This window comes from Podarcis vaucheri (assembly GCF_965113315.1).
Source record: "Podarcis vaucheri genome assembly, chromosome: 3".
NCBI classification, from domain to species: Eukaryota; Metazoa; Chordata; class Lepidosauria; order Squamata; family Lacertidae; genus Podarcis; species Podarcis vaucheri.
Genome location: NC_138761.1, coordinates 59,450,756 through 59,464,493, shown reverse-complemented (window position 1 = coordinate 59,464,493; position 13,738 = coordinate 59,450,756). Strand labels below are relative to the sequence as shown.

At 39.1% G+C, this 13,738-nt stretch overlaps 1 protein-coding gene across 4 annotated transcripts in view; it reads left to right on the top strand.

Annotated features, from left to right (window-relative positions):
* TAB2 (TGF-beta activated kinase 1 (MAP3K7) binding protein 2) overlaps positions 1–13,738 on the top strand; it is a 49,510-nt gene that overhangs the window by 17,591 nt on the left and 18,181 nt on the right. For 3 of the 4 annotated variants that reach the window (XM_082215229.1, XM_082215226.1, XM_082215228.1), the window contains exon 2: positions 11,780–11,968. In XM_082215229.1, coding sequence (XP_082071355.1) covers positions 11,867–11,968 — 102 coding nt within the window. In that variant the 5' untranslated portion in view covers positions 11,780–11,866. Of the gene's footprint in view, positions 1–3,903; positions 4,029–11,779; positions 11,969–13,738 lie in introns of those variants that run through there. The other variant, XM_082215227.1, reaches the window with a different exon arrangement.

Here is a 13,738-nt window from a genome sequence, read left to right as displayed (position 1 = left end):
ATGTAGATTACTTTTATGGCTCTCTACAGAAATATTTATTTCCCCCTTCCCTTCCTAGTGGAAGCAGTGTTCTGTGGAGTTCAAAAACTCACAAACTGCTTTGTGAATTTTGGTTGTTTCTAATAAAACTTCTGTTTTACTGTTACTGATTGAAATTTATTTTTCTATCCAATTACAACTGTTTCTGCATTTACTGCTATGGGTGTTTAATAACCAGTGGGGTGTAATTCTGTTTCAAAATGTCATTTTCATATTCATATCACACAAGCTTGTAAAAAATTCCTCAATATGGTTTACAATTAAAAAGATAATGCAGAATTGCATATTAGATAATAGTGATTCCAGTCTGTTGCTGTTTTTGGATGGGATTTTGTCACATACTGGCAGATTCAGGTTGTGCAGTTAACTTGACTTGGAGCTCCTGCATCCACTTCCACAGAAGACTGGACTTTTTATAATAAGGAAAGAGATGTGGAACTTCATTGGAAAGTGTGTGATAAGACTTGCTTTGATGCAATGGAGTTTGTCCCTCAGACAGATTAGGATACGTACTCATTAAATAGCAAATATCATCTAACTTCTCTGCAAACAAATCAGGATGAATGCTTACTAAACAAGTTGTCTGGAAGCAACCTATGTCAAAGAACATGGTTGGACAGTTACAGGCTGAACACATTAGTGGATGTTATACAGATTAAAGTTTCTGATAGTTTCTCCCTGGCTATAATCTTCTTGGTATATCCTTCTACATTTTTAGATAGACTTCCTGCTGAGTGGATTAAAGGAGTACTTCATTTTAATGAATCTGGTAAAATAGGCACACATATTTTCATTTGGATATTACAAAAATTTCCTGATCTTGTTACAAGACTACAGTTTCCAATAGTCAGTAATTGCAACCTACTACAGTGGTACCTTGGGTTACATACGCTTCAGGTTACATATGCTTCAGGTTACAGACTCCGTTAACCCAGAAATAGTGCTTCAGGTTAAGAACTTTGCTTCAGGTTGAGAACAGAAATCGTGCTCCGGTGGCAGCGGGAGGCCCCATTAGCTAAAGTGGTGCTTCAGGTTAAGTTTCAGGTTAAGTACAGACCTCCGGAACGAGTTAAGTACTTAACCCGAGGTACCACTGTATCATTTAATTACAAGAGCTGTGATGTTTCACTATATTAAATTATTCCAAAACACTAATGCCAAATAGACCTCTCCTCATTACCTGAATAAACCTATGGAGCAGTGAATTGATCCTGGCTATTAGTGCACTTTCTTCCAGACAGTGGTATAGCAAGAGCAAGGATAAACAAGGGTGATGTGCTGCCACTTTTTAAAAGCAGTTAATGATATCATCTCCTGGGTGCTTTTTGCCATTTCTCAGCACGAGAAACCAACAACAAACCAGGCTCAGGCAGATTATATTAACTACTACTTTTGTTTTGAAAAGTCAAAAATCCTTTTATTATGACCAACCAAAATGCCACAAAATAAAAACTTTTGAATCCTCCAGGATGAATGTCAAACAAAGTGGGTAGGGAGAGAATGCACCTGACAAAAATTCCCTTTTGTTGTATAATTTTAGAAGTGGTCATGGCTATTGAAGGGTTGCAGTGCAGAGCACCAACACTTCAAGCTCTAGCACTATAACAGTGGTCCCAGACACCCTCTTCAATCAAGGCCTCTTTGCTTTTTGGGAAAAGGCAGTGGCCAAATGCGTAAGGGGTGCTAATATAGAAAGTGCAATTTTGACCATTAAAATGACAACTGCTATATAATGGAACAACTACACTTAAAATTTAGTGTGGTAAGAAGTGTTTTTTTTTTTTTTAAACCAATGCAAGAAGAAAGCTTCTTTTGATCCTTCCTTTCAGGTTCAGAGCTGACAACCCTTTCTCATGCCCTTAGATAGTATCTCCCCTAGTGTGCTTTTTGGATGTCATAGCTGATACTGAATGCAGTGTTACTTCCTCTGTCAGAGGTGGGTTCTTAGAATCATGTTGACAAAAATGTTCTCCAGCCATTGGCTTTTCAGACTTAAAGTTACAACTCAGGGTGCTGATTTTGGTGTGCAAAGCATTAAGTAGCTTGGGCACTGTGTGCCTACAATAACTCTCTCTTCCTTATTTGCTGCTTTAATTTCCAAGATCAGCAGCATGTATGCTTTTGACCTATACCATCTCTGCCAAGTTCATAGGACAAAGAAGTGGAAAGACATTCTTGGTGGTTGCCCCAAAATGTAGGATATGTTCCCATTGGTGACATGCCTAAAACCAAAGCCAGGCATCTTCCCAAAGCAATTCAGGACCTTTGGGTAAAAAGCAAACAAACAACCTAGTGAGTTTTAAAGGGTATTTTTTAAAATTGTGAGTAAAGAGAGGATGTGATTTTTCTTTCAAACTATTTAAACCCTTGTGGCTTCTTATATTGGAACACGTGCATTCTGTATTTCTGCTTGTTGAGAAGCCAAAGAAGGTGTAACTTGATCTTTGAGCCACGTTTGGTAAATACTAGTTTTGTGAATACATTAAGTTCTACTGTTAACAGAAAAACACTATACCAGATATGTAGTTTATTTTCCCCTCTTCATTTCAAATTGTTAGGCGGGATTAATGACCCATAAACTCGTTTTCACTGTGATCTGATAATGTTTGTTGATCTTAACTTGCTCTTCTTGTTGAAATGTTTCAATAAAATGGTTTCTCACAAAATCTTCTGTAGAATATAAGTATTCAAAATATTTCCTACTACTCGCTGCTACTTAGCATGACTGTTACTGCCTAATTTATGGGTAGACAAACTAAGGCCCAGGGGGCCGGATCCGGCCCAATCGCCTTCTAAATCTGGCCCACAGACTGTCCAGGAATCAGCGTGTTTTTACATGAGTAGAAAGTGTCCTTTTATTTAAAATGCATCTCTGTGTTATTTGTGGGGACTGCCTGGCGTTTTTACATGAGTAGAATGTGTGCTTTTATTTAAAATACATCTCTGGGTTATTTGTGGGGCATAGGAATTTGTTCATTCCCCCCCCCCAATATATAGTCCGGCCCCCCACACGGTCTGAGGGACAGTGGACTGGCCCCCTGCTGAAAAATTTTGCTGACCCCTGGCCTAATATAAGGGAACATTTCATTTGAATATAAAGCCCACCCAAATTCCCAAATGATCTTGAAAAATTGTCTTGTGAATTTCTTCTCACTGTACTAGCTTGGTGGATTTGGGAAAAAGTGACACCCCTGCCTTATCACATTTCCTCCATCAAAGGTTTTTTGATATATACTACCTCTTCTAAAACGAATCAGGAGTTACAAGAGACTAGTGTACTAGAAGGCTAATGCATTCACAGATAATTTTTTTTCAACCTTTTAACAGTAGACACTGTGGGAAGTGAGTAAGTAGCAAAGGTACAATGAGGAGAGGTGTTAAATCTTTTTACCACCTCCACCTTGTGATTCCACTAAATACCCCTGACACTGCTATTAGCCCTGGAAGGAAGTTTATTTCATACCAATGGAAGCATCTCTCCCAACCAAGACTAATATCCTTTAAAGGGGACACTTGGAGGGACTATAATGTGGGGAAAAGGATTGCACATAGCTAATCTTCTCGCATCCCCTTGTGGCTACTGTTGCCAAAGGAGCAACATTTCACCTCACACATTTCAACATCACAACTGTTTTGGCTCTGCATGTTGGAAGAAACAGTGCAGATGATCTGTATTTGAAGATAGGACTGTTCTCTTGTTGTTCCCTCAAGTATGTTTGCTTGGGGTCTCATAAGTCTGAGTGATATTCCCATGGTTTTAGCATCTCCAATGTAAGAAGAGGGGGTATGCCTTCCTATCTGAGGGCCACATGGACAAATGTTTTAGATCTGTGAGTAAATACTGTGATATTGTTTCTTTCTGCAGCCTATGCAGACAATGGGTAGTCCTCCAGCATGCATCCAGGTTGGAAGAAACTGCAGCCCACTTGGCAGGGCTGTAGGCTGTTTCTGTGACTTGCTGTGTGAGAGAAGCATAAGCAGTTTCTGCTGTAAGTTTCTTGTTTTTCACCTGCAGCATTTCAGAGTAAGCAATATTTAAGTAACTTCACAAATATTGAAGTGTCCAGGCTTTTTAAAATGTATTTGCGAATACATGTGCAAATAGAGTAGCTCAAGAAAAAGCACACTGCAGCTGAAAGCAACATACAATGTGAAACAATAATGAAATTTGGAACACTGCTTTTTCTATAGTATAGAAAAAAGATACTGCTCCTGAAAAAGAGATGTGTTAAAAAGTGTTGGATTGTTGGACAGTAGGGATATGATTAGGTGTCCATGCTGTTGACATTGACCATGGAGCGGGTCCTTCCTGCCTCTTAAGTGTGTATGACTCTTCTCACTACTCTGCCACCTCCTGGTTCAGAAGGAGTGGTGCAATTTGTCTGAGTTATGCTGTACAGTGGTACCTCAGTTTACGAACATTCTGGAAGTCCGTTCTTAAACCAAAACTGTTCTTAAAGCAAGGCACGCTTTTCCTAATGAGGTCTCCCACCGCTGGTGCCCTTCCACTGTTCGGATTCCGTTCTTAGACCGAAGTAAAATTCTCAAACTGGGACACTATTTCCGGTTTTGCAGAGTTTGTAAACCGAATTGTTCTTAACCGGACTGTTCTTAAACCGAGGTACCACTGTATTTGAGGTTGCTTGGAGCACCCTCTAAGAACAGCCCGGCTACAAGTTCCCCATTCATTCCAGATTTAGGTGAAAGGCTGGACTTAGTCTGTGTTGGGCTGTGTTTTGGAATCACACCAATAGACCTTGGAAGTACAGTACAGTACAACAAACATGTGCTCCAGTCCTCCTCCTGAAATTAGAGATGGGGAAAGGAATTGTTCCTAACCTTGTGTCATGCCTTAGAAGCACTCACCACCTCTGAAGCTCAGTGTGATGACATTCAATGGTTCCTGATAACCAAAGTTTGGCTTGTTACCAAGGCTAGCAAAATAAAAATCAGATCCTTGGCTACAATCAGTGTAGGATTTATCTTTCTTCTTTTATTTAGTATAATATAGTACTATACAGTACGATCACAAATTGCATGCAGTTAACCTGCGCAATTTCAACCATGCACAGTTGAAAGCTGTCATTGCATGCAAGGCAGAGGACCAGGTTTTCCTTACCAGGCTCAGGGATGCTGTTGTAAGATCTTGCAGGAACTCAGACAGCCCCATGAAATCTTGTTAGAGCAGGAGTCACCAACCTTCGGCCCAGGGGTCAGATAAGGCCCGAGGGACTCGTTTATCCAGCCCGTGGCGACTGCCGCCCGCTCTTACCGGTGCGGTGCGGTGCAGCGTGGGGACCCATTTCCAGGTCGGAGGAGCACCGAAAATAGCTTGCGCATGCACACGGGCCTCCTCCGATCTGGATCTGTACCGGAAATAGCGTGTGTGTGCGCGCGTATGGGCGCGCGCTCCCTCGCCCTTCAGCCCGCCATGTATTCGTTGCTGGAGACACTGGCCCGAGGCAAGGAAAGCTTGGAGACCCCTGTGTTAGAGCATTCCAGAGCCGAAGGTGAGGATGGTCATGTGGGGGCAGTTCCAAGGTACATTCATTGGGTACATACATTTTTGTTTATATGCACCATCCCTGGAACATAAGCCCAATGCAAGATGTGATCATACTGTACTTTTTAATTCTGGTTCTCATTTATGAAAAATTGCATAGGCGATGTTGAAAATAAAATTGAACACTGCATCTTTTAAGACGCTTGTACCTTTGTATAGGAGGGGAGTTGGGCAAACTATCACAATCTTAATAATCCTGAATGAATAGTAAAACACTGAAGATTATGATGTGAGTCGTATAGCCCCAAGTAGGACATGTGAAAAGAAACAGAAGTAGGCATTGTGGGAATATCTTACTGGCCTAAACTTGCATACTGAATATTCTGAAATGGTGAAAATCTAATTTGCAGGAAGCTTGGGTAGGTCACAGTATTGTTTGACTAAATTCTGAAAGGACATGTAGAATAAGAACAAAAAACAAACACACAATTCATTCTCATATTTTCCACCAACTTCTGGAGGCTGCTTCAAGCAGCAGTGTTTGCAGTTTGAGGCCTAGAAATGGTTGAGCACTGTAAAAAGTTGTATAATATATACCAAGTGAACAAATACAAATTGTTCATACAGTTTTATTTCTAATTTGTCATTTAATTAGTAGGCTGTATTTTCAAACTTCTTTCTCCAAAAGTGGCAGGTTAAGAAAGTTAATATAAGGATTCATACCAGCAAATGCAGAAAAAAGACATTAGTTCCTCTCTTCTTAACATGCAGTTTTTCCCTTCTTCCCCATCCCCTTCAATACTGTTTCCTAACTGAAAGATTATTCAGAAAACTAAAAAACAAAGCAGGGAATAAGGGGCACACACATTAGCTTACTCATCAGCAAGCCATTGTTATAAATTAGCCTAGCACGTTTTGCTACTGGCACAGGCCCAATTGTGACTATGTGAAGATTTCTGGGTGCCAAGTTGGCGAGCACAATTTAAAAACCTCTGCCTTAGTCTGTAGTTAAACCAGTTCCATTCCCACTGTGTGTGTTTCTCCTTCTTGCATACTGGGACAAGTGAATTGTTGCAAGAGCAAGATACAGTCAAGCAATGTAGTTCATATCATAGAATTGTAGCCTTGGAAGGTACCCTGAAGATCATGTAGTCCAACCCCTGACGAATAAACATTCCGTGTAGTGGCCGTAACCTACATTTAAGGTACCTAATGGCACATACCCTTTAGAAACCATGTTGTTGTTGTACCCTACCTAAAGGTAGCTTACAGATAAAAATAAGGACTGTTAAAAACACAGAGAGAAACAATTTAAGCCTTCTGGTTCTGAAAGTACTGATGCCAAGCTTACATTGCCCTCAGGTGTATCCTTCCTGTTACTGTTCCTTTGCCAATAAGAAATTATATCCCTTGATTGGATGGTGAGTGGAATTAACATTTCCCCCCACTTCAGATAAAAGTCATTAGTGCACACACATGTTGATAGGGACAGGCTAGTTTTGGAGTGAAGAAACTTTTTTTTTGGTAGCTGGTACTGCCAGACTGAATGGTCACTTCTGGCTCAGGGCTTAATCTACACACATGGAACATGTTGCTGCATGTCCTTAAGAGGTGGAGGCAGGGCAAGGTATGTGGTCAGATTGTGCAGTTTTGCACAGGTTTGGCATGCTTAATTGAAATAGACCAGTATGACATGCGGAATCTTGAAGTGCGCTTTTCAGCTACCCAAATGCGTCTTCAATCAAGGAGTAGAATTGTGCAGCAAATGACACTTGTAGACTGCCTGAGCTAAGCTGTGTTGCAAGTTCTCCTGAACGGGGCCATTAAATAAGGGAACGATGAATATAGTCTCCTGCAAACATAGAACATACTTAACACCATGCTTACACTATGCATGACTTCGCTAATGGTTCATTCAGCATGAAGCCAGTCAATTCGTATCTGCTCAGTTGCCTAGCATTTAGAAAAAGTGAGTATATTGAGTGCTTTGTGAAAAACATGCAGATATTTATGAGATTTTAGACGGTGAATTTATTTAACAGAATCTGAACAGGTTGGTGCAATTATGGGCACATTAGAATCTGGAATAAAATATAAATAAGAATATGGTAAAAAGATCAGCACACTTATTCATATTACTTATTGGTGGTTTGGGGAAGTTTAAATTATCCAAGAACAAACATTTCTCTTTACTGAATTTCAGAGATTGGTACAACTGAAGAACTATGTGTTCTGTTCTTCTTTGTTGTTGTTTACGGTAAATTTACAATTGTCCCTATCTGTGACCTCACAAACAGGGCTTCTTGGAAATTAAAACATTTGCTACAACTCGGTTGTGCTATAATTTTTATATTCATAAGCAATTTTGCAAAAAGTTTACATTTTAAAAGTTGCTGAACAATTTGTATAACAATTTGTCATGAATGGTATTGTTGCCAAGAGTAGTTCTCCCCACCCATCCCTTTTTATAGTTTTTGTTGTTGCTGCTGTTATTGGCCAGTCTTTTCTGTGGGTGCTAAAGTCTAAAAAAATGAAATGTATAACTGAGCCATGGACTTAGAATATTCTATCTTATGTTTTATTACAAGGTTATATAAATAGTTGCATTTTATTTGTGTGAAGTCCATACATTTCTATCATATAGACACCTAGAAGTCTGAGGCCGGAAAAATCCAGCAAAGATGCATGTGCATGCAGGAAAAAACCTCTGCATACCTGGCCAGACCTTGTTTTACTGCAGCAGTTCTCGGGAATTGAAAAGACAAATTGCTTCTTCAGCTAATCTCTTTTTGGCAGTGCTTCATACTGCAGCAAAAGGAGAAAGAAAAGTTATGTCTGCACGCATAGTTGTTGTTTGCCCCTGTGTCTTTTCTTCCTTTGGAGACATGTCACACTGGCTCTGTGGTGTCCAGTGCAAAATTTGTTACACATTTATTGATATATCTGCATCCTGTTTATACCTGCAGCAGCTTTCAGTAAATATATTGAAATAGTAAGCAGATTTAATAAATTAACAATATTGCAACAACAGCACAAAAACCAAATGACAGCAAAGTGGACATTTATTTATTTGTGCAAATTTGTATACTGCTAATCATAAAGAATATCAAAGTGGTATAAAATATGAAACACCATGAATTAGAAATTTAGTAAGATGCCTTCAAAAAAATGATTTATGTGCCTTTGTACCCAAACTCGGTATATCTTAATTTGTTACGAGAACCAATAAAGTTGGTCAAAAGCTGTCTTGACCAAAGCCATCACTTCAATGCTCCCAGATGATGTACCTGCTCCTCCCCCATAGGGTCTGCTGTCCCCACTTACCTTCATCTTGTTTGGATTAAGCTTCAGTTTGTTGGCCCATGTCCAGCCTTTCACTGATTTCAAATACAAGAGTTTCACAGGTTACTTGAAGCGAGATTTAAAAGCTGCTGGGGGCAGGGAGAATAGGCTGTGATGATCTCCCCTGCAGGACCTCAGAAGTCAACTCTCATGTGGACAAATGGAAATGTGTAATACTATCTTCAGAGACCTGTCCTCCAGGATAGATTAGAACCTTGAGATGCACTCCAGGTACTCATAATGAGAAAATTAATTGCTCAGTGGCACTGAAAGTAGATGCAATTAAGTGCTATGGAAATTTGTGGAAGTACTTATTTCCCCATTGGCAAGACAAGTTTCACTCAGTTTTACAGTTCTAGAAATTTACTCAGTGGGTTTCCATTGGCATCACGTCTCTGATTGGAGAAGGGGTCTGGCTACTACAACACAGATGCCTCCCAAGTTCAAGGACTTGGGGACATAAACGGTAGCTTCTTTGTTTTCACTGGCTTTTGCATAAGCAGTGTGGCACTACCTGTACTTTCTAGAAAAGCCTATCATGAAGACTGAGAAAACCCCTCTCTTCCTGAATTCTCAGCACCTGTAAAATTAAGGAAGGGGTGGTTTCTTTCTCTTCTCTTTGGCTGCAGGAGTCAGTGTGACTACAAATACTTGCTGGCTATTAATCCCTGCTCAGTCTTCATCTCTATGATTTGTCCAGTCACAGAATGTGACTGCTGCCTTTTCTTGGTTTGACCCATTTAAGTTATATAAGTTCTCAAACATTTCTTATTTCTAAAAGACTTTTTTTGCTTAGATTTCAGTTTATTTTAATATTTTTGTTTCAGTTTGGTTGAGTTTCATTTTTGTCCAGCTACACTTCTTTTACAATTTAAGAATTAAAGCATAAAAGTTGCAAAGTATAATTCCATGTTGCATGGCATTTGAATATCAGATAGTTCCTAACCTTCTTCAAGGAAATAGGGTAATATATTAATGCTTTTGTCTTTTAAGATTGCAAAATAGTCTACATAGTTTTTTCTAATTCTTTTGCAGGGTGTGGGTGGGTTGGTGGGCGTAGAATAGGATAGTTTTGCCTAAGGCATTATTATATATTAAAGGGGGAATGCATGCTTATATTCTTAGAGGTAAGAAGTCAGAACTGCTGATGAGGAAAACAGTGCTTTCTCAGTCCTTGCCTAGTCACTTAGTTGATATTTATTTTATGTTGTATATTGTAGGTCACAGGTCTAACATGCATTGTCATATCTATAAAAATGTAATTGTGTTTCAGTTGTTGCTAAAGTGGAAGGTGTAAGTTCTGTCTTCCTAAATGTGGAGATGTGTCCTGGATTTGTGCTGCTCAAGGCTATCCATTCCCCAGTAAGCCATTCAATTGGCCTTTGCTAAGATCATTGGAAAAGATATGCGGAGTAAATTTACGGACTATTTGAAAAGTAACTGTGAAGAACAGACAACGTTTGTAGGGTTGCAAGAAGTTTTGTGAGGAGTATTATTAGAAGTATTGTAAAAATGGACAAGGTTGAGGATGATTTGTTAAGAGATGTAAAGGCAATATAATGTTAAGATATGCATAAGAAGTGGCTAAAATGGTGGATCATCAGAGGTGCTGATGGAAGTCTAAAAAGATTGTATAAGTGATAAATTTTGTGGTACATTTTATAATTTATATGTTAAAATTAAAAATATATAAAAAGGAAAAGATATGCAGAAACTACTTGGGATAATAAAATTGCTCCTAGGTAAAGAAAGAATACTATAAAATTCATTGTCAGTAGAAACCATATGTATAGGATGGGGTAGCTAGCTTGGAACAGTGATATGACAGCTGGAAGTAATTTTGTTGTCAATTAGAGGATAATATATGGTACAGAGTTTTAGTGCTTTAGTTGTATGTCTGCCCCACACAGAGAAATGTGTAAAACAATATGCAGATATGCTTTCTTAATTTTATCCTGAAACTTCATTGTGGTGAGTTTTTGGTTCATAGCAGAGTTGTTCCACAATGTATTAATTGGCAGAAGTGTTGACTTGTTTCAGATTGAACTTAGATGCACATTGGTCTTAGATGCACTCTTGGAAGCACTTAAACAATTTCTTCTCAGATACTGCAATGCTGCTGGAATATCAACTAATAGTAGCCTATTATATGGCTACTGCAATTGCAATAATCATGACAGCTATCTTTAAAACTATCTCAATCTCGGAAATCATAACTAAATGTATAGGCTATACTGGCTTATAGAAGAACCATGTTGACCCATGGTCAACCTTCCAGGGGCCCTTTATCAAGGTAGATTTAGCTGAAGTGTGAAGGTATGGCCATTTCCCCCCCCCAAAAAAGGACTATTTATTTATTTATGGGGGACACAAAACTTTTGGTACCATAGTGGGGTATCTATAGGATCAGTCAGCTTTTTAATTTATTTAAAGAATTAATGGCAAATTTGGCAGGCACAGAAAACCTTGCATCATTGCAGTACAGCATGGGACCCATAACAGTGGGCATTTAAACAAAAAAAACACAACATTAAAAAGTCATTAAAAAATAAATTAGAGTTTTTAGCTTCTTTTTTGGAGGGGGACAAAAAGCCTCTTTAGGGGATGGATACAGATGACTACCCCTGCTTTATACTGTTGTTGTGAATATGCAATTCTTGGTAGGCTTTAAGCCTGTAAACAGTTCCTATTAAAATTTGTCCTAAAGCACACCCCCTGAAAATGAGCTTATACACTTTGTAGAGTGAAGAGAGATATCTTTAGAGGCTGTGTTGAAGGGAGTATTAAGCAATATGTTTTAAAAGAAAATGTCACTAATCTTGTATTAAAAAAACTGTATTCGAAAGCATGTGATGAATTTATTGTAGCTGACTTTTTAAATCTTGTCTTCCACAGGATGCTGAGGCAGAAGAGATGATTGTTCATTTGCACTAAGGCTTGGAACTGCCTATTGAACAAAAGTCCTGACCAGGCAACATACGAATGGCCCAAGGAAGCCAACAAATAAATTTTCAGGTTTTACATGACCTGCGCCAAAAATTTCCTGAGGTACCTGAAGTTGTTGTGTCCAGATGCATGTTACAGGTCAGTGCTATGTTGTTTCTGTTTACGTAGGCACTTTAGTGCTGATAATTAAAAGTACTTACAAAGTCTTTCCCCACTAACCTACTTAAGTGTAGATTTCTTCTAGTTAGACCCTTCCCCATCCCAGGTTTTTTGCTATTTTTTCTTTTCTTTTGATTTGCTTTTAGATATTGCAGTTTTTCCCTTTCCATGTTGCCTAACCTTTTGAATCTTAACTTGTCATATCCTCAGTTTAAGGTTTAAAGCATATTACTTGTATAAGGATTTCGTATAAAGCTGTTATCATTTCCATCACTTGATTGTATTGTACTTGCGGTGTCCTAATCTGCCAGGGAGATGGGGATTTTAAGAGGCATTTCAAATTAGCTCTCATTCCTTATAGCTGCCACTTGGTTGGATAATATATGGTGGTATTCAACTAAATTTTACTCGAGCTAGACACATCAAAATTAAAGAACAAAACTAAGTTAGGTCCATTAATTTCAATGGATCTACTCTGAGTAAAACATCATTGTATACCACACATGAGGCTTTTGAAGTGGCTTAGTGAGGCTGCCTTTGGGTAAAGCAGTGGGATGCAGCAATAGTCATATTCCCACTGCCCACACCACAACAGGAACAATGGGTAGGTGCCTTAAACATTTGTGCACAAATTTCAAATTTTATTACATGGATTCATTTCTATATCATCTAGTCCTAGAGTCTTGAAAAGACTACGGCAGTGGGCAACCCTTATTACTTCCAGAACCAAATTGCCTTGGAGGTAATCTGTCCACAGTGGATGGTAAAAAAATGGCAGTGGGTGGGACCATCACACTGTTTCTCTCCCAGCCTGATTTTCCCTGATTCCTCAGCTTGTTTTCCTTTCCCTTTCCACAACTCTAATAATGACTGATGCTGCCATTGAGCAACATGGAGGATAATGTCCATCAGGATTATGGAAGGAGGAGGGAATGAATAAATACTCCTCTCCCTTTGCTACCCCTGTGCTGCTCAGCAGGGGAAAATAATCTTTATCTGGAACCACCTTTTCCTCCTCCGCTTGGCTGATCAGTGGGAAGATGTTTTGTGGGCCATGTAAGATTAGGCAGGAGACCACAAACTGCATTATTCTGAACATTAAGTATACAGATGGAGAATGTACATATTGCCCATAGAGTGTACAAAATGCAGGAGGTATGCACATTTCCCAAGGCCTGTTGGGAAGTATGCATATTGATGGAGAAGTATGCACAGTGGCTGGTTATCATGCACATTAACTACATAACTTCCAGTACTTCCAGTACATACACAAATATAGATTGGATGGGTAGGATGGAAGGATAGATATAGGATGGAATGGGTGGTTAGAATAGGATAGACTGGATGGAAACTAGTTATTAGTGTTGGTTATTATACTAACTTGTTTTTGGAATAAAGTGCATTGGTTTGCAATATATCTTTTGGTCTTCTAGTACTTCAGAGTTGTCCGTATGGTACAAGATACAAAGTTTCGCTTGTTCTTTTTGTATACATACAAGGATAATAAACTGAATTGCTTAATTCAATTCTAAAGCTGCAATCCTATGCACTCAAGCAGGAGAGAAGTATTAGATCTATAGGGTGCTCTGTGCTTCCTGACTCTGAGTCAGTCAGCATTTTGTCTGCTCTGGGTCCCATGAGTAAACTCAAAAGCTAAGTTTCAGAAACCTCTTGGCTGCTTCTAACCTAACTGGCATTCATTAGCTGGCCAGAATCAGGTGTGTTCAAAACCCTTCCTTCCTTCCAGTA